Genomic DNA, 27,570 nt, shown 5'->3' with positions numbered 1-27,570 from the left:
AGTTTTGTCTCCTGTCTTCTCTTTTGGCTTCTACTTCCATGTCCAAATTTCCTTTGCATATAAAGACTCCAGTTGTATTGGAATAAAGCCCACCCTCATGCAATTTTGCCTCATGTTAATAGGCTTTTCAAAGATCTTATTTACAAATGAATCCACATCCATAGGAACTGGGGTTAAGACTTGAGCTTGTTTTGTGGATGCATGATTCAATCCCTGAAAGAACCCATTATATTTTAAAATATAGAATCTGAGGAATATTTTACCAATCTACCTATGTTGGAAGGCAAGATATTTACCATCAACAACATCAACAGCATACTCCTGAATTCATTTTTTGGTTAATCTTCACAATAGCTCAATTCCACAGATAAGATGTGAGCACTGTAATTCAAGAGGTTAAAAACTCTCTTAGATTCATATAGCTAATAAGTGTGTAGCCAGTATCCACTACTAATGTCTATTTTACACCAAAGCCTCTATATTGAAAATAAGGATGAGAGAATAAGTGGAAGGATTTTGAGTGCAAAAACAAGGGTCTCATAGTAGATTCACATAGTCCTTGAAGTAAACGATGAGCTTTAGCAACTGAGAAGAATGCCAACGATGGAGAATGAGACTAGGAATAGAGACTGGATAGGCATGGGATATGCTTGGATTGATGATTGTGGAGATTTAAATAAAAAATTAGCATCTAACTGATTAAATGGCACTGGAGAAATCAGTGAAGGTTCTATTAGCTATTAGCTACTCTGGAGGAGTGGGAGGAGGAATGAGCACAGGAAGCAAAGAAAAAGATCAAGAGATTGTAGATGACTTGGGCAATAATTTATCCTTATTTTGAGTTTACCTGGAGTGAGAATTCACTTTCATCATGTTCATTATTTATTAAAGGTTATGCAGTTTTGTCTTTTCTCAGATAACCAAGGAATCTGATTTCTGTTTTTTAATGATGAGACTCTGTGTATGCTATCTCCATTTTTGTATTATTTTGCTTTGTCAATCAAATGTGTGCCTTCTCAGAGGGACTTATCTTATTGTCTCTACTAGACAGACTTCACAATATTTTCTTAACATTTACTAAAAACTTTGAGCTCAGGCTCAATATTCCTCTTTGCCCCTCAATCTGCCAACTTCCTAAGAGATTTCAGTATCAATGTAGATGACTCTTCAACAATCATTTTGGGCCATTTTTAACTCCAATTACTTTGTCTCCTCTAATATTCTGCCATGACCCTCAGGGTCAAATCCTAGACCTTTAATATTTCAGTCTCTGGTTACCTCTTTCCAACCTACTAGCTCTCTCATATCTTCAATTTTACTGTATCTATTTTTCATCCTCCTATTGCCATCCAATAAATTCTTCCAAAATTTTATCCAGGTCTGTCTCATTCAGCATGGTCAGGCTTCCTAGATAGTTTGAGCTTTTCTTTCATTTCACTCAATTTCCTTGCTAAGTTCATCACCATATCTCAACCATATGGATGTTTTAGTCTTCTCTGCTCCTATACTTGGTAATTCAATCGCAAATGAAGAAAGTCACACCACTGTGAAAACTAGTAGCAATGAAAGATAAACCTCAGCTTAATTCTCAGCACAACTGATCCATTCTTTTATCTATTCTAGTTTAGCGATTACTCTCACTTTCCTCAATATCTATTTCAAACTCGCATCAATCTCCTGTAGACTGTTAAGTAATACCTGTCCTCATCACCGTCAAAAGACTTTATCTCTTATTTTTATCCAGAAATGTGAAGCAATATGATAGGATTTCCCTTAACCTCCAATCTTCTGTCTACTGGTTGAACTATAATCAAACACATTATCATCATGTTTTTTTTGGTATCAGAGAAATATCTTTACCCTATCAAAGTCAACTCTCAATCTAATCTTTTATTCCATCTCCTCTGGCATCTTTATAGCTCACATAATAACTTCTTTTTCTTATAATCAATTCTCCTTTATTTTTCTTCCATAGTTTGTAATTATATTTAAGACTCTATTAACTTAAACAACAACAACAAAATACCTGAACAATAATCTGCCCTACCATTACCTCTTTTTATATTCCCTCCCCATCTAAACTTTCTAAAAGGGTAATAGATAAGCATGTTACTTTCACCTTTTCATCTTCAAGTTCTCCCACAAACTTTTGTAATCTGGCTTCTACCCCCCCTCTGCCCACTCTACCAAACAGTACTGGCTTAGGTTACCAACAACTTTCAAATAGCCAATTGGTGGACATTTGACAGTCCTTATCATAGATTTCTTTTTTTTACGTCATTTATCTTATTTTAGTTCTTGAAACTCTCATGGCCTGGCCTCTTCTCCCATCATTCTCTCATGCCTCTCTTGCTATCTATACTGTTTTTTGTTTGTTTGTTTGCTTGTTTGTTTTTTGTGTAAACTCTTCTTCCTCTGTCAGTTCTTAAAAGTAGTGTCTTTCATCAGGGTTTCATCCTAAGATCAACCCAGCTACCTTTTTACTCAGTATATTCTTTGACAATCTTGTACACTTTCATGTGTTTAGCTATCACACATTGGCTGATGACTACCTCACAAATGTATGCCTTTTGGTAAGCTTCAGAGTCTTACATATCCATGAATATCCAACATGTACATCTAACTCATCCTACACACTAATTGGCCTCATTCCTTTCCTCACTAAATCCTTTTCCACAGTCTCTTTCCCAGTTAGTTACCCAACTGATTATCCTTGACTCCTCTCTGCCCCTCACCTTAGTCATTAAGTCATTTATGTCTCTAATGGCATCTTTCACTCCATTCATACTATTAGTGTTATTAGCACCAAATTAGTGTTATTAGTTATTAGAACAGATTGTCACCACTTCTTGCTTGGAGTTCTCTTTTCAGAAAGTTCAGTAGTTCTATGTGTTATCCATAGCAGAACATCAATGTACTTTAATATAGTATACAAAACCCTCATGATCTACCTCCTATTCTCCCTGTAGTCTTTGCTAGGCATCCTCTAGAAATAGAACTGCATTAAAGTCTCTGCTTACCGTGTTACATCTCCCCTTTCTGTCTTTGCTTTTGCTCTTTTCTCTAGTGGTGGATTCCCCTTGCTTTCTATGACTGTAACTTTGCCTAGATGATTACTACTTATTATTTTGCCATCAGGATACCCATTTTCTCCTTTCAGAAGTTTATGTTTACTCTACCCTATTTATAGCCTCAAAATGAGCTGGACACCCTCTCTGAGCTTTCTTAGCATCTGATTTACATCTTTATCATATTTACGACACTATTTTGTAATTATGTAGTTTAACATCTATGTTTCCTATTAGGTTAAGAGCTCAACAAGAGCAAGAACCATGTTTTATTTATCTTTGTGTCTCCAATGCCTATCAGAATGCATGGCACATAGAGGCCACCAAAGTAATTTATTAGTTGTGGATGGCCATATCTTATTCTCTCTTGCATCTCTCCATAGCTTCTTGACCATGGCATGTGATCAATAAGTACTTGTTAATTGATATATATTTAAAAACATTTATAAAACAACTGGTAAAATACATGTTTTCTATGCTGAATGCACCAATACATTAAAATATATAGAATAGAACTACATTTTCTATTAAAACTAAAGAATTGCCAAATTCATGTCAATCATTACAATCAAGAATAGCTATGTGGCCCAAAGCATGTTTTTTCTTCCAATTAGTCCTGAGAATCCTTGCGTTCGGTTTGCTAACGCTACCATTATGCAAAATACCAGAAATGGATTGGCTTTTATAAAGGGGGTTTATTTGGTTACAAAGTTACAGTTTTAAGGCCATACAGCGTCCAAGGTAAGGCATCAACAATAGGGTCCCTTCACTGGCGAAAGGCCATTGGCATCTGGAAAACCTCTGTTAGCTGGGAAGACACATGGTTGGCATCTGCTTGCTCCCAGGTTGCATTTCAAAATGGCATTCTCCAAAGTGTCTTTAAGCTGCAGCTTCTTGGGGCAAACTCTGGGCTAGTACCTCCAAAGCATCAGCAAAACCCTGCTTTCAACGGCCATCTTCAAAATGTCTGCCTCAGCTGCTGCTCTCCAAAATGTCACTCTCAGTTGCTCTCTGGGGTCCCTCTGTTTATGAGCTCTTTTTATAGGACTCCAGTGAACTAACCAAGACCTACCCTGAATGGATGGGGTCATATTTCCATGGAAACATTCAATCAAGAGGTCACATCCTAATCAAAGGTGTCACTCACAGTTGAGTTGGTGACATCTCCATGGAAACACTCAATCAGAAGGTTACAACCTAATCAACACTAATATGTCTGCCCCCACAAGATTGCATTAAAGAATATGGTTTTTTTGGGGGACCAAATATATATAAACCAGCACACCTTGTCAGGAAAATGACACTATTGGTATTACAATCACTGATTAGAATCCTGTCCTCACCTCCAATATTACAGTAAGACTACCGTAGGAAAAGTTCTTGATCCTTGTGGAAATGCACTGGAGAAAGAAGTGACAAAAGAGCCCAATATTGTTCTAGAATTTTAGAAATTAGACAAAGGATTTTCAATAGTGCTATTTTTTTAACTTTTAAGAATTAGCATATTAGTTAAATGTTAAGTATAAATATTTCATCCCAGTTTTATAGAACTAGAATTTATCCTACTCTTCTTCCTTCTCTTCCATTTCCTGGATTCTGGCATTATTCCATTTTGATATCTGCCCTCCTAGGGGGTAAAACCCTTGCCATGTAATTTTTCCACTTAATATCATTTATACCAAAATAAAGTCCAAAATATGGAAACTCACAGGTAAAATAGAGGTTAGAGATTAGCTATAAATTATTTTTAAGTTCCAAATCAGTCCTGTTCTCTATATAAAAATAAATCTTCCACAACCATACTCCTCAAACTTTTTTGTTGGTATAACCACAAAAGGAATTTTTTAGTTATGTACCTCAATATTAAAGGATACCATTTCTGGACAGTCCTTGTATTTTATCTGCTGTCTCTCAGTGCCACATCTACCATTTTCTACTCTGCTCTGTCCTATAAAGCTTACAGGGACAGGACACTGCAAAGTACATTCCCAAGGCTCCTTTGCCATCTGGCTTCCTGTTAATTCCTGCCAGAAAGAAGCACTTGAGTATATCATATGGCAGAAGAAGGAGAAGAGATTTCTGCTTTAAGGAATTATTTCAGTGGTTGTAGCAGCAGTAATGGTAGCTGACTCCCAACTCCAGGAGCTGGGGCAGATGCAGCACCCTCTTGGCAGTTCCAGTCCTAGTTGATGAGTTCCTAGTCAGCAGATACAGAATCAACTGCAAGAGCAGGGGTGTCTTAGTTTCCTGTCTGCTAAAACAAATAACATACAACGGTTGGCTTACACAATGGGAATTTGTTGGCTCACAGTTTTTAGGCTAGAGAAGTCTAAAACTGATAAAACAGCAAAGTAGATTCTTTCTCCCTGAAGACTGTGGTATTCTGGGGTTGGCTGCTTGCTATCCTTTGGGTTCTTGGCTTTTCCATGACAAGGCAATGCACATGGCAGTGTCTTCTTTTTTTTCTTCTGGGTTCCACTGACTTTTATCTTCTGTCTCTCCACATGGCTTTCTCCGTAAAGCCTCAAATAATAGCATTGAGACCCTTCCTGATTCAGTTGGCCATAACTTAACTAAAAATAACATTTTCCAAAAGTTTTATCTACAATGGTTTCATACCCATGGGAATGGATGAAGATTAAGAACATATTTTCTGGAGTATATAATTTGACCTACCAGAAGTGACACAGGTAGTTCTTAACAACATCTGCATGTTATTCCTCCTCTTTTTTGCTTCCAAAATGCCCCCACTCTTTCTCTTTTGCTCTTTCCTTCTTTTCAACACTTTAGTGATCAATCCCATATATTAAATTCTCTCCTCTGAAATTCCAAGACTGGTTATGGTTTAACTGAATGGACACTGACTTATGTGTGGTGTATAAATATTAACAGTTCAAAATAAAATTGTGAGGTCATTCTTTTAAATGTATTCATTACAATCCAAATATTGTAGTGATTTGAGCTCCCACTCTTCTTTAATAGTTAGGACATTTATATAGTTCTATTTTTTCTTGAACTATGTTTATATTTGACAACCCTCCACAATATCTTTATCCAAATATGATGTGTTCTTGAAAGTCTTTTCTTGATCACCAACCTATATTTTTGCATCAAAACTATGTATGCAAATTAAAATTAAAATTTTTATTGAAAAGCTTGTGACAATAAATTGTAGGTACAAAACAATTCTTCTAGATTGAGTCATCATTATATTGGTAAACAATCTGTCTATAAAAGAGATTTTTATTAGAAATGTAGGTATTAATGATATGGATTGGACTTTTATTTTTCAATTAATTCAGATATACATGGGCCAAGATTAAGTTTGAATAAGGTAGGGTTTAGCATCAAGATTATATTTTTATTTGTTTTTCATCTTTCATAGAAACCTTGTTAATAAAATGAATAGGTTGGAAAGGAAGGAATTTTTTTTTATATATATAGCCATGTCACTCAATTCCTTGAAATCCTTCCATGTTATGTGTGGAAAATCACAATCTAAATATTAAGAGATTTGTTATAGGAATTGGCTCATACAGTCATGGGATTGGCAAGTCCAAATTCCATAGGGCATATTGGAATTTGGGTAATTCCAATGAAAGTGAAATTGAATTACCAAGGAGAAGCTGGCTGGCAAAGAGCTCTGAAAGCCTCAGTTCTGACCTTTAGACCTTCAACTGATTGGATGAGGAGACTCTCCGCATAGGTGAGGACAATTTCCTTTGTTGATTGTAGTTGCAGTCAACCTTAGATGCAATCAACTGACTATAGATACAAATCCTTCAATAAAATACCCTTACAGTAACAATCAGGTCAGTGTTTGCTCACCCAAACAACTAGACATCATAACATAGCCACGTCGACATGAAATTAACCATTACACCATGCGACTTACAAAAAGATTCCATTGGCACCAGTGTTTCTATTGTATCTTAGTTTGGTGCCTCAGAAAATATTTATACCCAGAGCCACATATCATAGAAAGATTTTACATGCATGAAAGGTATGTCTCTAATTTATAAAGCAGGAAAAGGATATGGAAAAGAATAAAAACCAAGGTCATGCTCTCCAGCAGATCATTTTTAGGCAAGATTACTTAATAGGAATTGAGAATCTGGACATTGATTTCCTATTACACTACCAGTGCTGGTTGCCCCTTGGGAAGACTTTCAGTGCCAAGAGAAACCAAGCTGAAAAGCTGCTGGCTTTAAAGAATACCGCCCAAGGAAGGAAGTGAATAATAGAACATCTGGCTTTAAAACTCATAGGTCTCTTTCTTTGTTTTCTTAGTTTTTGTTTTGTTTTTTACTTCTATCTTAAATTTCATATACTTGCTATTTCCTATACAAAGTTCTCTCTGGTCTTATCATTTCTGCTCTTTCTTTGAAACCAGAAGAAAATAATTTATCAGTTACATTAACACATCCTTAATTCTTGTTCTGAGAATTTACCTATTTCACATTGAAATCTGTGTTCTCATAAATTTTAACAGCATATGAATTGCAGAAAATCATGAAGGTAAAGAGGCAGATAAGGAATAGAGGAGACTTTGCTACATTCTTAGTTATCAAATAGATTCAATATATACATTTGGACAATCATTTGCTCTCTTAGGCTGTATTTCCCTCTCTAAAATGTTTTTATGTACTGAAGATCCTTTAACATAAGATAAACCCTACTCAGAAGCCTGAGTGCCACCCCTGGCAATCACCATAGAGCAATCATATGAATTTGGTACACACTTTCCATTGTTTCTTCTTTGACTATTTTTTAATGTGATGGTCTGCCCATAATCATCATGCCATAGATTGTGAAATGTTCTTTTAATTTTGGCTCCCCTTAGGAAGGCAGGCATTAATTAATTAACTGTTAATTTTAGAAATTTTATTGTCATGTATAAAGGTATTCAACAGCAATTTTTACTATTATTTATAATATACTTAGATTCATAAAAAATATTTACATCAGTAGAAAGTGTAATAATAATAATAAGTTCACTTTTCTGGAGCTCTGTCATAGCATTATTAGGCCATTTCATGTTAGTTAGCTGTAAAGGGGTGAAAATAACTGATAAAAATTTTTAACTTGATAAATCTCACTGCTAACCAAAGTTATCTTATGACATTTTACTGTATTATCATGTGTATAATTGAATTGGCACTTTTAATTGCTGAAAATTAGAACTTAAATTCTCTACTGATAACAGTCAGAATAAAGTTAAGGAGAATGTCATGTATTCAGGACATCTTGGCAGTCCTTGTATAATGTTGACTGCCCTTCCCTTTTTGAAATGCCGTCTTCCCTTGCCTTTCATGACACCACATGCTCCTGGTTTTCTTCCTATATCTCTGCCTGCTCAAAGTCTCTTATGTAGGCTTATCCTCCTCCACCTGCTTAATATGGTGTTTTTCAAAACCCACTGAGAATGTCTAAATGTCTCTTCATTAAAATAAAGAGCCAGTTGCTATGAATAGCTTTATAGCTTTTCAGGCTGAAAAGGGTGTTCGTGTCAGTTAGTTTCTTTAAGTCTCAATGTACAATTTGTAAAGTCACTTCACTGAACTATAAATTATCATACAATGATGGCATGCTCTTACATGCAAAATGAAAACCACTAGTCAATATAAATTGACCCTGAGATGACACAGTTATTGAAATTTTAACAGTCAAGGATTGTTTTTATGTATATGACCAAGGACTTAAAAGAAAAGATGATCATAATGCGTAAATAGATAAAGAATCTCAGGAGAGAAATGGAAATAGTTTTTAAAAAATGAAATTCTAAGACTGAAAAGTAGCTATATAGAATGAAAATTTCACTAAATGGACTTAATAGAAAAGTGGAGATAAAAGAAGAAAGGTCAGTAAATTTGAAGGTAGATCAGTATAATTATTCCATCTGAAGATCAGAGAGTAAAAATATTTTGAAAAATGAACAAGGCCTCAGTGACTTGGAAACAACATTAAATGGTCTAACTTAAATGTTCTCTGAGCCTCACACAGAGAAATAAAAAAAAGAGGGTAGAAAAATAATTGAATAAATAATTGCCAACATTTCTTAAATTTTATGAGACATATCCCAGAAATTTGGTGAACCCAAAGCAAGATAAATACGAAGAAAATCACATTTAAAGCTTTCTAGTTAAATTGTAAAACATTAAAAATAGAGGCTTATAAAATAGCCACTCCCTTCCCTTCACATACGTAAAAAGACATTTTGTACATAAGGATATAAATGATGGATAATATCCCACCAGAAACAATACATTGTAGAAGACAACAGAATAACATTTTTAAAGTGCTGGAAAGAGAAGGGGAAAGAGGAAGGGAAAGGGAAAGGGAAAGGGAAGGGAAGGGAAGGGAAAAGAAAAGAAAAGAAAAAAACCATTGTCAAACTAGAACTTGATATATAGCAAAAATATCATTCAAAAATTAGGGTAAATAAAGACATTTTAAAGTAAATGAAAGTTGAGCATTTATGTGTCTTGTAGGCCTGCACTTCAAAATAGCTAAAGGAAATTCTTCAGGTAGATAGTAAATGCCACCAGATAGGATCTCAAATACACAGAAAGGAATGAAGAGCTCCAGAACTAGTACATATCTGGTTAAATATCAGTGACTATTTTTTTTTCTTTATATCTGTGCAAAACAATGAATTATTTTAAAAAAAATTGTAACATCTTATATAGAGCTTATAAGATGTAAATATATGACCATGTTAGCACAAAGAATTGGGTGGGCGTAGACAGAATTACATTGCTGCAAGTATATTACATTTTAATGTGAAGTGGTATGATAGTAATTATAAATTGAGTATAGTAAGTTAAGAATGTTTATGATTATCTCTAGGCTAATAAAAAAAGCAAACAGAAATACAAAGAGAGTTATAGCTTAAATGCCAACCGAAGGAATAAAAGGAACTACTAAAAATTTTTCAATTAATGCAAAGGAAGTCAGGCAAAGAAGGAGCAGAGAAAAAAACAAAGGTGGACACATGCAAATCAAATAGTAAATTATAAACCTAAACTGACTATTGAAAAATTTATTAAGAAGACTTAATATTTATAGACGGGTATGCAACTTAATAACAGAGCTTCAAAAATGAAGCAAAAACTGAGAACTAAAGAAAGAGATAGAGATATTTAAACACCATTTTGAGAATTGAAAGAATAAACAGAAAAATATAAGCATAGATGTACACTACTTAGATCTTGAAACTAAATTAGTTCCTAAAGTGATCAGGATTTTAAATATTTTGCCAATGACATTGTATTTTTAAAAGAAACAATGGTCTGAATTCTGTTTGTAAATTATACTGTGACTTCATCATGTACCACATACTGGCAAAATGTTTTGGAGTCTAAATTTGGCAAAGACAAGCCTTTGTTCTAGATCCTTTTTTATTACAGCAAATATTTAAAATTTTAGCTTTATTTTGTCATTTTTTCCACATATTTCATTAAATAGTATTGTCTGAGACTTTTGCATTCAACACTGCCACTTAATACTTTGCTTTGCTCTTATTTTATCTGACATTTTCTTTCAGGGGTTACAGATCAACTTTTAGATGTGAGATAAACAAATAAATAAATCCTTACCTTAAAGACTAACTCTCCTACCAGGCCATTCCATGTCCCATCTTCTTGTGGGCTCCCATATTTATGATCCGGTGCAACATAAATTTCATAGTTAAAACCCAGGTAGTTTGATAAGGCATCCAAGACATCGATGGAGAAGCCCTGGTATTTCTTTGGCTTCCCCAAGACATTTTCAGAGACCATTACAAAAGGTTCTTCCTAGGTGGAAAAAAGAGAAATCCTTGATGCCAATCTATAGTGCCCTAAATACAAAAGCCAATTGTTCAAAGAGTTTTATTCACAAGCAGTTTAAAAATTACCTTTACATTTTGAGAGGATTAATTTAGACAAATAATTCATGCATTATTAATGTATCATATTACTGAACTAAGTTTATTTAATCAACCAGTTCCTTGTTATTTCTCAGTTAATTATTGCCATACCAAAAATTAGATGCAAGTGACCACAAAATTTCAGGGGCCATGAGTTCATTTTCCTTGTCATCTCATGACCTATTTAAAATTCAGCAATAACAAAATCATATTTAAGAAAATAAATTTATTGTATCAATTTTCAGGAATATATGTTTATATATATCAAAATATGGATGTAATCTACATACAACTCACTCAAAAAATAAAAAAGAATTCTAAGAACACATAATTTAGCTAAAATTTATAACATTACATTTATTGGAGTTACTTGCTAAGTAATTTTGTAATGGTATAAACACATTTCTTTACAAAAAATAGCTTCTCTACCTCTGCTATGAAAAATTCATTTACCTTTTTGGTAAATTTTCCACTTTAGTAAATTCAGCAAACTGATTTCTGCTTCTACCTCTTTTATCTTTTTGCGTTTTATGCTCTTAAAGCTAGCCACGTTTTAGAAGATCTGGTGTTAAGAGAGCTCGATTGGTTTGAAACATATTGGCAGACTTGAGAAACTTGGATAACCTATTCCTTAATTTTCTAAACTTGTTCAGAAATCTTTCAGCAACAGTGATATTTACAGATAAGAGTTTACAGTGTAAATAGTCCATGCAGCCCTCTGGGCAGGCTAAAATCTGTCCTTGGATCAAAGCCAGACTACCCAAGGATTTTATCCTTGGATTATTTTTCCCCAGGGACTCACAAAATAGCCTTCATTGAGATGTAAAATAATACTTTGCTTTTGGCTTTTACTCAAAAACACAAAGTAATAACCTTATAAAATCACTGCACCTGTTACAGGAATATTTTCCACTATAATTACTCAGTTTTTTCTATAAAAATCATGAGATAAATTTAATTGTTCAACACCTTAAACTTCATTTTGCCTCAGTAATGTCGTTTTTATATTTTCTGGATGCTAAAAATATGGTAATTAATTATGTAGGTATCCCTTTTCATTTCGAATACTCAGAAGATTGGCACTAAATTCGATGCTCACCTATAACGATGTTAATTTTGCGGTATTTTCTATATTTTTAGTCTTGGTTTTCTGATGTACTTATATTTTCTCCTTTAAAAATTTTTGACTTTGCTTGTATTTTATCTTACAGTTAAATGAATCAGCAAATGAGCATTTAGATAGAAGAGATGACTGCTAGTTGTCCCCCGGTAGCCATTCTCCTCTTCTTTTTTAATTATATATATTTTTACTTTAGCATTACCAAGAATAAAGACAATACATAGTCTCTTTCAAGCATGGTGTGGCCATGTGACTAAATTCTGACCAATGCAATGGAAGCAGAGTGATTGTCCAAATTCTTGGATTTTTCCTCAAAGAAAAGAGGGTTTTCTCTTGCTGTCCTTTCTACTTCCTCATAGCTGGAATGAACACACAATGGCTGGAGCTCTGGCAACTACCTTAGACCACACATCAGAGAAACAAGAAGAAGTCTATGTCATTGACACTTGAAATGTGATACCAGACTCTGACTGACTTTCTAGGGTTCTGGAATGTGAGGAAAATAAATTTCAATTTTGTTTTAAAGCTTCTGTTTTTTGTTTTCTGTTATAGTAATATTTGATGCTCATGAACTTTGATAGATTCATAAATCAATAGCTAAGAAGTTTTGAGAATGAATCAAAATTTCTAGTAATATTGACATCTTCAATCTAAAGCACATCGAATTCAAGAGTGAAAAATGAAAATTCTATCAAGCTCTTAATATTATGTATAAAATATGAAACATTTTGATGCTACAAAATATTTATATTTTTTAAAGTATAAAATAAAACTTCCAGACAGTCAGTAGATTTTGTTACTTTTAATTTGGTTAGTTGGACAAAATATAGACCTAGCCAATAGCTATGAATTGCACAAATTATCTGAAGTACATCCTAAGATCATAAGAATCAGAATGGATAAAAGGAATTCCAAAATAAAGATCAAATTTAGGGAGCATGTAAATAATATCTGGAAGTTTTATAGTTAACAGGGCTTTGTTAGCCTACACTTTGTTGCAAATGGTGACAACAGAACATACACTTATTTCCTTCCATGCATCTCATTCATTTCTAGATTTTGAACATCTTTTCATAGACAAATCAATGGATTCATGAAAAATCTCATTTAACTGGTCCTTTATCAATAATCTGGGTCATGTGTATTGTTTATTTATGCAGGGCCTTGAAAATTTAACAATTCTGTTCAGTTTACCAGTAATTTAATCACCAGGAAATTGAATAACACTTGTCAAGGTAATTGATATGTAAAGAATTAAGAACATAATTTAATTGCAGAGCTAAGTGATAGATGTGGCAAAACATAATATTCCAATGTGTGCTTTGCTATGAAGTATTAGTTTTTCTTCCATTTTTACTCCTTTCTCTTTAGAACAATTTTTAATGCATTAAATTATGTTACATTTTCTTAATATGCTAATTCCTTTCAATGAATTATTTTAATTTGAATTTTATATGTAAATCCCTAGGTAAATGGATCCCTTTCAATGATGTATCTAAAGTCAAAATCTGGTCATAGTAACATCAGCTAGAATTGATTTAAAGGTATGGAATAGTAATGGTTATACTAAGATTTCTTTCAAACAAGGTTGATAAATTATTGATGAACATGCTTTAAAGTTTATGCACTAAATAAACCTTTATTACATACTATCACTCCTTCTGAATAAATGTCTTTCAGCTTTCTTTTTAAGCTCTATTACATTTTTTGAATCACTATTCATAAATTCTACCACAGACCAGTCATGCTTTATGAGGAAAATCAGTCGATATACTGGACAGGTAAACATAGCAATAGAAATTAGATTGAAGCTCTGGAAAAGATTCTCATTCCTTCTCTATGGCAATACTGAGTTTTGTTTAACCACTTTTATCTTTGAAACTCTTTTTCAAAGTTTATTCATTCATAAATGCATCCATTTAATATCCATTAAGAAGCTATGCCTTCAAGTTACTGCACTCAATATAGTGACGACTATAGTAAAAAGTAATGGGTACCACTTGCAAAATAATGATAACATAGTAAGGGGAAAGACATGTACTCAAAAAAATAAAAACAAAATACCATAGGAACACATTGGAAACTGGATAAGAAAAGAAAATCACCATTTTGGGGGTTGCACACAACATGTTTTTTTTTCTTTAACAAATGAAAATCTTAAGTTCAAAGAGTTTCAACTCAAGGTCACATAATAAGTTACAGAAGAAGTAGTCATCATTTGTTTTATTTAACTTTCTCTTTCTGGAACTCATTTTTTTTTTTAACCTATGAATGGAGAGAGTTGGAAAATCAGGTTTTCTTTTGTCTTTCTACTTTTTCTTAGGTATTAGAAACAATTTTAATAAAATATTATCAGAAGCCCAACATGCAAAAGACGTCAAAACAGAACCGTTCAAACCCCTCTGACCACCCACTGTTGCTGTGTCTCCTTTACAGAATATTTAGAGGATCTCAAAACACAGAGTGAAAACCTATTGGACTAGATGATCTCTAAAGTCCCATTCAGTGAGAATATGTTGGGGTTATATGCTTCTAAATTGAAAATTTGAAATATTGTATAGTCTTCAGGAAGTAGTCTGATTTGGGCAGGCGTATATAGAGAAGATAACAATTTAAGCAGTTGCAACAGTATAAACAATGGCGTGGAATTAACAGAGTATATCTGTTTTAGGGAAAAGTTGAATAGTTCTAGCTTACCATAGAATAAAAAAGATAAATGGAAGTTTTGGAGATAAAAGCTGCAATGAAAATTTAAAATCGCCTCTTTGAAGCACTGAAGAAATAATAAGCATAAGAAATTACCAGGCCAAAAGAGAAGAGAAAATGAGAACCCAGAGTATTTTTTTTCTGATAGTGGAATCTGCAATGGCTTTACAGGGAAAGATCTAAGCCCAGAGTACTTCTAAGGACAGAAACACAATGGAGAAACTTTCTCATGGTAAACTAGAACCCCAATATCTACCACTTCAAAGTGAAATGGAACTCAAAGCAGAGCTAAATCCAGAATGCATAATTTATCACATTTTAACACACTTTAAGGTGGTGCTAATAGACTGGTAAAGACTCCAGATGCCTGAGTAAACACGTGCAATTCTCTCACGAGCGAAGTATCTTTATTTTAGACTTCACATTATTCAATCAAATAATTGTTTGAATACAATGTCCAACACAAAATCAGAGATTTCAGGTGGAAGGAGAGTATATTTCATATATGAGAACTGGTATAAAACAGAAATATATCCTTAAAGAATTCAGATAGTAAATTTATCAGATGTGTATTACAAAAAATCTGTTTACTATGTTTAAAGAAATAAAGGACAAATATAAAAGAATTTGGCAGGAAACTATACACAAGTGGCCTTATAGGGTTGAAAAAGAACCAACAGAAATTTGAGAATTAGAAATGATAATGATCAAAATCAAGAATTTAAGACTGAGTTTACCAGCAAACTAGAAACAAATGGAGAGAATTAGTGAACTTCAATAGGTGAGAATTAACATCTAGGGTACAGAAGAAATAAACAAAAAGATAGAAAACCTCAATGCAATAGTAAATAGAAAAGGAACAGAAAGAGATCTAGTCTGGTAATCCCAAGTACAGTTAAAGATATGAAGAACTAGGAGCTATCAATCACTCCAGGTACATGTATGAATTGGTACTACCACTTTGGAAAACATTTTGACATTATCTACTAAGAGTATGGAAATATTTATACCAAAATTAAATTTGCCTGTTTTTGAGTGTTGCATAAACATTTATCTAGTGTAAAGATATGAATAGCTGTGTCTTAGCAGTTCTACTCCTAGAGCATGAGCACTTGAGAATTCTGAGCACTAAAATATATGTCCAAGACTGTTTACAGCAGCACTGTTTCTAACAACCAAAATCTGGAAATAATCTACAAATCCAAATGTTCATCAATATGGAAAGGAAAAAATATATTGTGATAAATTGATGCAATACTAAGCAGCTAAAAACTGAACAAACTAGAGCTATATGCAATAACATAAGATGGATTTTTAAAAAATGAGTAAGAAAAGCAATGCCCAAAGAAAATGGAGTTTGATTCCATTTATGTAACATTCAGAAACATGGCAACTTACCAGCATTATTTAAGGATTAATATGGAGGTGGGGACACTATAAAGAAAATCACAGAAGTGGTCACCTGTGGTTGGTGAGCTCTGGGCTGCAGGGAAAGGGTACCATCAGAAAGTATACAAGGGAAGTTGTCTCCTGTGGTAATGAATTTTTTTTTTATCTGAGCAGTCATTACCTCGATGTTATTTTATTATCCATTAATTATTATTTTTTGCTTTTTCCTGTCGCAATATAAAACGAAACCAAAAAGAAAGTGCATTAACTAGGACCAGATAATGGAGGGCATTGAAGCCTACTAAAGTATCTGTCTTTTATTAAGTAGGGAACTGAAGCTTTTGTGCAAGGGGGATAGAATAATCAGAAAGTAATCTTGAGAGTAGAGTGTAGAATGAATCATGGCAAGAGAGAGGATTAAGGGTCCTTGTAACAGTCTAGATGACAGTCACAGACATTTTGGTCTGTGCCTATTTAACATATTGTTCAAAGTATGTGCAGTCGACTTTGAATCTTCTATCATAGGGTGGAGGGGTGGAAATTATAAAATACTGCCTTTAAAATTCATCTTCAAGCAATTAGTTTTAGAGTATTCATAGGACTGAGTCTAAGTTGGTGAAAACCTGTCTGCTTTTAAATGGAAACAAATTGTAAATTTCGATTTGCTGATCATTTGGATGACAGATTATCTGAGCTCAAGCCTCAGCAACTGGGATAAACGAAGCTCTCACAGAATGTCTGTGGTTTATCAGTCTAAGTGCATTAGCATGAGGATCCATAGACCTGATTGTAGAATAGTGTGTTTCAGTGCTTGATAATTGTCATATTAGCAAGGATTTATTCACATCTCTTGTTGAGTTATTAGATAATAACTTCATAATTCTGAATTTGTATTCAGTCACTTAAAAAAAACTGATGCTAATTGCTCAGTTGATTTACAACACTGTTTGCAACTTGCAGATTTTTCAGTTAATTCCCATATTTTAATAACTATGCAATATTGTTTGCTAGTGATAGAGTTTGAAAAATATCTCATATTTTTGATAGTTACAAGCTACAAGCTCTACGGCCAAGGTTTTACTGAGAGCTATTTAGAGGTTTTAATATGCATGATTTTACAGAATGCCAGGATGGCCAAACCTCGGAATGACTCACTAGAAATTACTTACAATTCTGCTCACAAATGCAGCTCAAAGACATCAAAGAGAAAATGAGAACATTTCCTAATTGCCTGGTTAAAAATTGTTTTTCTGATAAAACATGCTCTTGGCTAAAGCAACAAGAGTTGTCTTTATCTACAGTGTGAGTTTCTGTTTTACTTAGGGATACACACTCCACTTTGATATATACAGAATTAATAACCACCATCCCACTTGGGAAAACCTCATTATTTTTATAGACCATATATAGGTATTAGAAATTTTTATAAGTTCAAAAAGGATAAAGGTATGGAATTTGATATTAGAGAGATATCAAGCACCAGGACAAGAAAACACACACAAAGAACAGCTGGAGAGAATAGAAACAATATAGGTGTTGTAAAGCTGAGCTGCATGGAGAGAAGAAATGCAAGTCACAGGGACATACAATGAAAATATTTTAAGTTTTCACAGGGAAGATTTTATAGAAGAGCAAATGCTGAGAAAACATTGCACTAAGGTTTTCTTTTAAAATCCTTGCTGAAATAGTTTCATCAGACTAAGATTCAATTATAAGTGATAGCTAGAAAAAATATTAAATCATTCTAACTTCCTAAACCCATAACTTGTATTTTACTTCTGATTCCTATTTTATTTTTATTTTTTATTCTTATTCTGATTCTTTCTGGTGCAAGAAAATGTTCAAAAATAGATTGGGGTGATAAATGCATAAATCTGTGATGGTACTATGAACAGTTGATTGTACACTATAGATGATTGTATGGTATGTGAATACATCTCAATAAAGCTGACTTTAATTTAAAAAAAAAAAAATCAAGGTGTCAGCAGGGCCATGCTCCCTTCAAAACCTATAGGAAAGAATCCTTCTTTGCCTCTTGTAGTTTCCGGTGTTTGCTGCCATCCTTGGTGTTCTTTGGCTTGTAGATGCATCACTTCAATCTCTGCCTCCATCTTCCAATGGCCTTGTTCTCCTGTCTTGGCTGTCTATCTGTGTGTCCAAATTTCTCTCTTCTTATAAGCACACCTGTCATATTGGATAAGGGTTCACCCTAATCCAGTTTGACCTCATCTTAACTAATTCCATCTTCAAAGACCCTATTTCTAAATAAGGTCACACTCACAGGAGCAGAGGTTAGGGTGTGAACATGTCTTTTTGGAGGACATAATTCAATTCATAACAAACTAAAACAAAGAGTATGTGAGAAAGGGCTTTACCTTCAATTAGGAACAGTTTCTGGAAAGAACATTCCAGACCCATGGAACACTAAGTGCAAATGCTTTACGCAGGACTTTTGCTGGTGTGTTCTAGAGACAGAAGGGATCTTAGTGGAGCTTGGACTGAGGGAGTTATGGCCTGATAGAAGATCTGAGAGGTAATTGGTCTGGAATGGAGCTGAGCATAGGCAGGGCCTATAGGCCATTGTGATGACTTTAGCTGCTACCTTGACTGAAACAGGAAGCCATTGGAGGGGTCTGAGCAGAGGAGGGACATGATCTGTCATGTTTTAAGAGTCAACTTGGGACCCTTTATTGACAATAGACTGCAAGGATAAAAGCAGAGATGTCAGTTGCAAGTCTTTTGCAATAAACCAGAAGTAAGATGATTATGACTTGGCACGAGGTGATAGTAAAATTAATTTGATGAGAAGGAATCAGATTCTAGATATCTTAAAGATAGAGTTGATGGGATTTGCTGATATATTGGTTATGGGGTTATAAATACTTAGTGAGAAGTAATGTAATGTTATACCATACTTCCTGGATATCCTTCAGCAGACACATCAGTCTTTGGAAGAGTATGCACTTCTGGGACTCCTCCTGAATGCATTTTATTTGGAGCATGTTTCACTTCTATTAATGGAACTAAAGCTTTCAATCAATAGACTAACATCCTCAAGGTGGATGTGTACAACAGAATTAAAGATAGTGTTGAAAAACCTTATACTGAATACAAAATTAAATATACAATCAAATTTAATAGTAGGAAGCATGAAAATGTGTACTTTTTTATTTCCTGAATACATGTGACTTATGCAGTATTTAAAAGACAAACAATGTTACTTAGAAGAAATAACAATCATTGAAACCATCACAATCTTTAAAGTTTAAATTTTAAAAGGAAAAAGTTCAATAGCAAATTTTGAAGGTGAATTATTTACTTTTTATCCTCTTAAATTGATGTAACTTAAGGTGGTTTATTTATTGCTCTTCAGATTGGCAAGGATGAAAAAGAATGTTTATGTGTATCAGCAAGGCTGTGAAAAAACAGGCTTTCCTATACATTATTAATATGAGTTAAAACTGGTACAACTTCTGTAGAAAATAAATTTGCAGTAGAAAATCAAATGTCTTCACATTTTCATATTCTTGAAATTTTATTTTTAAGTAGTCATAAATGAATACAACTGTGTACCTAAAAGAATGTTCAATGCAAACTTATTTAGATAGTAAGAAGTTGAAAACACTCTAAATATTGGATAATTAGGGACTGATTTTTTTTTGTTTTAAAGTATATCTGTATGATTGACCACTATAAAGTAATTAAAAATCTGGTTTTAGGATATCTGATTTGCAACCTCAGCATCTCAGTGTACTAGTACATAGTCATCTGCTTGGAGTTGGCCACAGGTCTTTTTTTTTTTTTTTTTTTAACTCAGAATAACATTTTAAGTTTGGGATTGATTTGTTTTGTTTATTTGTTTGCTTCATAGAGGGATTCCAAATATCACTGTAAAAACTACTTTCATTTGTATTCTGACATATTTCAGTACATGAGAAATAAATACTACGTCAAGTTCCATATAAATTAATGGAATGTTGAGGCAACTGTAAAGACTATTCAATATGTAGTTGAAAAAAGTATTGATCATATCTGTTATACAAACAAAAGCTATTTATTTACATTGAAAACATTCATGCATTTATTGCTAAATGGAAAGAATATGTACAAAATTATCCATGTGCTTGTGTGTTTAAAATTTGAAACCTGTAGCAATAATAACAAAATTAATATCAGAAAACATACATATAGGACTTCTATGTACTGTGTACTTTTCAGATGTTTTTTGCATATTTTTGTCCAACTGCCCTATGAATTTGGCACTAATTATCTCCATTGTTATGGATAAGGAAACTTTAGTTTAACTAGTAAGTGACAGATGCTAAAATATTAGTGAGTAATTTTACAATGGAGGAAAAGGGAAGATTTTGCTATTGTTTTAGTTTTTTGTATTCTACATTTTCTTAGTTTCTGTCTTTGAATATATAATACTTTTATCAACAACACTTAGGATAAATGACTTTGAAGCATAAGAGAGAGGCCAGGGTTAGAAATAAAAATTCGGTTGTAATTTTCAAGAAACTAGATGAAGTCTTTCAGGGGGAAAATGTAGAAAGAACCAGGGATGGGAATCTAGAACACAATGAAGGCAATGGATCTTGAAGAGGAGGAAAAGATCTTCTTGGAGGGAGCAAGAGAGAATGGATTTCAAGAAGGCCTTTCAGCATCCATTTCATTAGTCAATTAGGAGAGCATGAAGTACTTTTGAAATGCAGCTTCTTTGGAAAAGTGAAAGTAGAAGCCAAATTTCAGTGGTTTGAGGATGAAAGTAAATGCTGAAGCAGAGACGAACAGAAGTCTTGAGACACTCACATGAGAGAAGAATGTACTTACATGAGTATAGAAAAGAGGTGGTTCAGGGTAAGACAAATCAGTAGGAAAAAAGAGGCTTTTAGGCTAAGGAGAAGCAGCAAATGAAAACAAAACCAGCAGCAGTAAAAAACTTACTTTACCCAATCATCATGCTTAGCACTTTACATTCACCCCCTCACTTAGCTCTTACAATATCTGGTGTTATTGTCATTTTACAAATGAGAAAACTGAGACTTGAGGGTAGAATAAGTAAGTAATTTGACTGAGGTTACAAGGCTACTAAAAAAGATTAAAATTTGAATTCAGTGTTGCCTGTTGCAAAAGCTAATGGATTCTTAACCATTGATTTGGACTGCCTTCATCAGAATACGGACGTGTGCATATGTATGGGTTGGGAGGTGGAGCAGATGGAGAAAATTCCTGGTTGATAAGAGAGAAAGAATCGTCCTACAGTCTTATACCACATGATGGTCTCCCTCTCTCATCCTTGTCTCTCTTTCTCCTTCATCCATCCCTCCCTCTTCGTCATTCCCTCACTCGTCCCTTTCTCTTTCTCTTTCTGTCTCTCAATTCCTTTTCATATCTAAAGTAGAGCTATTTGTCTTTTTCCTCCTTCCAAGCCACACTTCAACTCTAGTCAGCATATCAAGCCATTTTCCTGAACAAAGATAGTCTCTTCCCCAAAAAAAGATTTGGAGAGAACAAAGGATGTAATTTTACTAACACCACTATATACCCTTTGTAGAAACTACACACTATTTCTGCCACTGGACTGGCTGATCTAAGATTTTAAGAATAAGGTGACAGATTTTCTATTTCTAGTGAGCTGATTGCTTTCTGATGGATGTAACTTTTTCTTTTGATTTTATTATGAAACACAGTGGGAAACTTAAAAGAAAAGATCTCCTGCTTAGAGGGCAGACCATAAGAGTAGAAAGCAGAAAGGTGCTGATATTTGAAAGCAAGAAACAAATCTACGGGGATTTACAAAATGTGGAGAAAACTGAATTTAAAGCAACAAAGACAATATTTTGTTTCACAAAGTCATAAGCATATAAAAGATTACTAGAGATGCTATAAAAATTAATAATAAAGCACATAAAATGAGCTCTATATAAACTTTTCACATTTATAAGAAAGACTGTGGAAGTGAACAACAGTATTGAATAACTACAGAGCATACATTAGGGAATTACAGGGAGGTTCCCATAATTAACTGGAAAATGTAGTTATACCAAACATTTTTCTTTCATTTTATATTATATGGCACAATAAATTGCAGTGCTTAACCAAAACTAGCTCTTACAGTTATCTAGTCTTTGACAACCTTCAGTGCATGAAGCAAATGTTACTTAGAAGTGACACAATATAAGCCTTGGTCCTAATATTTATTCTTGCATTCTTCAGTAGATACTCTAGGACTGTTCCCAAATGTAACATCTAAATGCATCTTAGTTCTTTTAATTTTTTTTTTAATTAGAGACATTGTGGTTTTACAGAAAAATCATTCATAAATTAAAGGGTTTCCATATTCCACCCTATTATTAACAAATTGCATTTGTGTGGAATACTTACTACAATTAATGACAACACACTTTTATAATTGTATTATTAACTATAGTCCATGGTTTAACTTAGGGTTCACTATTTTGTTTGTGTTCTGCAGTTTCATGGATTTTTTTTTTAAATTCTAGTAACATATATACAACCTAAAATTTCCCCTTTTAATCACATTCAAATATATGATTCATTGTCATTAATGACATTCACAATGTTGTCCTGTCATCACCACCATCCACTACCAAAACTTTTCTATCATCCCAAATAGAAACTCAGTACATTTTAAGACTTGACTCTGTATTTCCTACCCACACACTGCCTCCAATCAACTATATTATAGATTCAGACACTACATGGGTTTGCTTATTATGGTTATTTCATATAAGTGAAATCACACAATATTTACCCTTTTATGTCTGGCTTATTTAACTCAGCATAATGTCTCCAAGGTCCATCCACACTGTAGCATGTATCATAACTTCATTCCTTTTAGGGCTGAATAATATTCCATTTTCTCTATGTGCCATATTTTCTTTATGCATTAATTAGTTGATGGATACTCGGGCTATTTCCAACTTTTTGGCAATTGTGAATAATGCAACTATGTATATCAGTGTGCATATATCTGTTACAGTCCCTGCTGTCAATTCTTTTGGGTATATCCCTAGAAGTGGGTTGACTGGTGTGATGGTTATGTTCATGTGTCAACTTGGCCAGGTGATAGTACCCAGCTGCTGATCAAGCAAGCACTAGCCTAACAATTGCTGTGAGGGCTTTTGTGGCTGGTTAATAAACCAGCAGGCTGGTTTATTAAATTATCAGTCAATTGGCTGTAGCTCCTCTTCAAAATGTCACTCTCAACTGCACTGAGTTCCTTCTGTTTGTCAGCTCATTCACATGGCTCCAGTGATTTAATTTAGACCCACCCTAAATGGGTGGGGTAACACCTCCATGGAAATTATCCAATCAGAGTCATCACCCACAGTTGGGTGGGCACATCTCCACAGAAACACTCAAAGAATTACAATCTAATCAACAGTGATACATCTGCTCCACAGGATTGCATCAAAGAACATGGCTTTTTCTGGGGGACATGATAATGTTCAAACCCACACAACTGGTAATATGGTAATTCTATACTTCGCTTTCTGAGTAACTTCCAACCTGTCTTCCACAGAGGCTGAACCATTTTGCATTCTCACCAGCAATGAATGAGTGTTCCTATTTCTCTACATCTTCTCCAACACTTTTAATTTTTCATTTTTTTAATAGTAGTCATTCTAGTGGGTGTGAAATGTTACCTTGTGGTTTTGATTTGCATTTCCCTGATGGCTAATGATGTTTAGTATCTCACTGTGTGCATTTTGATCATATGTGTATATCTTTGGAGAAATGACTACTCAAATCCTTTGGACATATTTAAATTGGGTAGTTTGTCTTTTTGGTGTTAAGTTGAAAGATTTCTTTACATGTTGTGGATACTAAACCTTTATTGACTATGTGGTGTCCAAATATTTTCTCCTAAACTTTAGGTTGTCTTTTTACTTTCATGATAGGATTAGGTCTTTGATTTTAGCTCTTTCTTCTATAAATACCCCTCCCAGCACTGCTTTCACTGAATACCTTTAGTTTTGACATGTTTTGTTTCTGTTTTCATTTATATCAATATATTTACTGATTTCCCTTGTGATTTCTTATTTGACTCACTAAGAGTTTGCTTGACTTCCATATATTTGTGAGTTTCCAAGTTCTCTGACTGTTACTGATTTCCAGCTTCACTCCATTTTAGTCAGAGAAGATGCTTTGTATAATTCCAATCTTTTAAAATTTATTGAGACTTGTTTTGTGACCCCAAATGTGATATATCCTGGAGAAGAATCTATGTGCACTTGAGAAAAAAGTACATACTGCTCTTGGGGTACAATATTCTGTATATATCTATTAGGTCTAGCACATTTATCATATTATTCAACTTCTCTGTCTCCTTATTGATCTTCTGCTAGATGTTCTATTGAGGAGAGTGGTGTATTGAAGTCTCTACCTATTATTGTAGAGGTGTCTATTTTTTCCTTCAGTTTCACCAATGTTTGCCTCATGTAATTTGGGGCATTATGGTTATGTGCATAAATATTTATGATTATTTCTTCTTGGTGGATTGCTCCCCTTTATTAATAAATAGTGTCCCTGTTTTTCTATTGTAACAACTTTTCACTTAAAGTCTATTTTTTTTTAATATCCATATAGCTATCCATGCTCTTTTTTGGTGAGTGTTTGCATTGGAATATCTTTTTTCATCCTTTCACTTTCAACATATTTGTGTCTTTGGGTCTTAGGTGAGACTTGTAAACAGCATATAGTTGGACCATACTTTTTTATCCATTCTGCCAATCTATGTCTTTTGATTGGGGAGTTTAATCCATTAACATTCAGTATTATTACTGTAAAGGCAGTACTTCAGCCAATTTGTCCTTTGGTTTTTATATGTCATATCTCTTTTGTCTCTCTTTTCCTTTATTGCAGCCTCTTTTTGTATAGCTGATCTTTTCTAATGTATCTGACTGATCCTGTTCTCATTTCTGTGTCTGTATATTTTTTAAATTACTTTGTGGTTACCCTGAAGTTTATATGCCCAACTTATATCTATAACCTACTAATTTAAAAAGATACCAACTTAGGTTCATTAGCATACATGTTCTATGCTTCCATATCCCTGTTTCCTCTCTCTATGATTTTGTACCCCACCACTTTGCTGAATTCATTTATTAGCTCTAGTGCCTTTGTGGATTTTCTATGTATAAGATCATGTCACCTGCAAATAGGGAAAAGTTTTATTTCTTCCTTTCCAATTTGGATACTTTTTATTTCTTTTTCTTGCCTAATTGCTCTGGCTAGAACTTGCAGTAAAATGTTGAATAACAGTGGTGACAGTGGGCATCCTCACCTTGTTCCTGATATTAAAGATCTCAGTGTTTCACCATTATGTATGACGTTAGTTGTGGGATTTTCATGTATGTTCCTTATTATGGTGAGAAATTCCCTTCAGTTGCTAATTTTCTGTTTTCTCTTTTATATCAAGGAAGGGTGCTGAATTTTTTCAAATGCCTTTTTTGCGTCAGTTGAGATGAACATGTTTTTTTCCCTTCATTTTGTTAATGTGGTTTATTAGAGTAATTGATTTTCTTATGTTGAACCACTCTTGCATAACTGGGATATACCCCTCTTTGCCATGGTGCATAATTATTTTAATGTGCTGTTGCTTCTGTTTGCTATTATTTTGTTGAGGATTTTTGCATAGATGCAAAATTCATAAGACGTATTTGCCTTTATATTCTTTTCTTGTGGTATCTTTATCTGGCTTTGGTATGAGAGTGATGTGGACCTCATAGAATGAATTAGGGTGTGTTCCCCCCTCTTCAATTTTTTGGAAGAGTTTGAGCAGGATGGTTGTCCATCCTCCCTGGAATGTGTGGTAAAATTCCCTTGTGAAGCCATCTGTTCTTTGTTTGTATTATTCTGATTACCAGCTCACTCTTTTTTACTAGTTATTGGTTTGTGAGATCTTCTATTTCTTCTTGAGTCAGAGTATAGTTTGTCTGTTTCTAGGAATTTGTCTATTTCATCTAGGTTATCTAATTTATTGGTGTACAGTTATTCATGGTATTCTCTTATGATCCTTTTTATTTCAGTGTGTTTGGTAGTAATGTCTCCCATTCATTTCTGATTTTAGTACTTGTGTCATCTCTTTTTTCCCTTAGTCTAGCTTAATGTTTGTCAATTTTATTGATCTTTTCAAAGAACCACCTTTTTGTTTTATTGATTCCATTTTTCACCATTTCTTTAACTCCGTTCTAATCTTTGTTATTTCCTTTCTTCTGCTCACTTTTGTTTTCAGTTATTCTTCATTTACTAGTCCTTCCAATATTGAGGTTAGGTCTCTGAAGTATTTCTTCTTTTTTAATGTAGGCATTCAAAGCTATAAATTTCCCTCTCTGCACTGCCTTTGCTGTATTCTATAAGTTTTGGTGTGTTGTATTTTCATTTTCACTCACCTCTATTTCCTAATGTCTCTTGTGATTTCTGTTTTAACTCATTGGTTGCTTAAAGAGTATGTTTAATTTCCACATATTTGTGAATTTTCCATTTATCTCTTTGTTATTAATTTCTAGCTTCATTCCATTGTTGTGGGAGAAGATACATGGTATGATTTCAATATTTTTAATTTGTTAAGACTTGTTTTGTGACCCAAGTTATGGCCTTTCCTAGAGAATGATCCAAGTGTACTTGAGAAAAAAGTGTATTTTGTTGTTGTGTGAAGTGTTCCATATTTGTCTGTTAGGTATAGTTGGTTTAGACTGTCTTTCAAGTCTTGTATTTTCTTACTGATCTTCTGTCTAAATGTTCTATCCATTATTGAAACTGGTGCATTTACATTTCTCACTATTAATGTAGAATAATCTATTCTCTCTTCAAATCTGTCAGTATTTGCATCATATATTTTGGAGCTCTACTGTTAGGTAAATATATATTTATAATTGTTGCATCATCTTATTGAATTGACCCCTTTGTCAGTATATAATGACCATCTTTGTCCCTTAAAATTGTTTTTGACTGAAAGTCTATATTTTATCTCATATTAGTGTAGCCACACCAGCTCTCTTTTGGTTACTATTTGCATGGTATATTTTTTTCATCCTTTCACTTTCAAACTACTTATGTCTTCGAATTTAAGGTGATCATAGTTGGGTCATGCTTTTTTATCCATTCTGCCAATCTCTGCCTTAATTGGAGAGTTTAATCCATTTACACTTAAAATTATTACTGATTCTGCAGTACTGTCTTTTGCCAGTTTGTTATTTAGTCTTTGTAAGTATTATACCTTTTTTGCCCCTCAACTCTTCCATTAATACCTACTTTCATATTTGTTTTTATTTTTGTATTGTATCATATTGAGTCCCTTCTCATTCCTATTTGGATATATTTTTCATGTAGTTTCCTTGTGGTTACAA

The 27,570-nt window shown here is 33.6% G+C and overlaps 1 protein-coding gene across 3 annotated transcripts in view; it reads right to left on the bottom strand.

Annotated features, from left to right (window-relative positions):
• Positions 1-27,570, bottom strand: part of GRID2 (glutamate ionotropic receptor delta type subunit 2) — a 1,659,435-nt gene that overhangs the window by 426,679 nt on the left and 1,205,186 nt on the right. For all 3 annotated transcript variants that reach the window (XM_037830265.1, XM_037830266.1, XM_037830264.1), the window contains exon 10: positions 10,667-10,864. In XM_037830265.1, the coding sequence (XP_037686193.1) occupies positions 10,667-10,864 (198 nt within the window). The remainder of the gene's footprint in view (positions 1-10,666; positions 10,865-27,570) is intronic.

The sequence above is a fragment of the Choloepus didactylus genome, chromosome 3, assembly GCF_015220235.1.
Source record: "Choloepus didactylus isolate mChoDid1 chromosome 3, mChoDid1.pri, whole genome shotgun sequence".
NCBI classification, from domain to species: domain Eukaryota; kingdom Metazoa; phylum Chordata; class Mammalia; order Pilosa; family Megalonychidae; genus Choloepus; species Choloepus didactylus.
The sequence above is the reverse complement of the archived record's forward strand: the minus strand, read 5'-3'. Positions and strand labels throughout refer to the sequence as shown.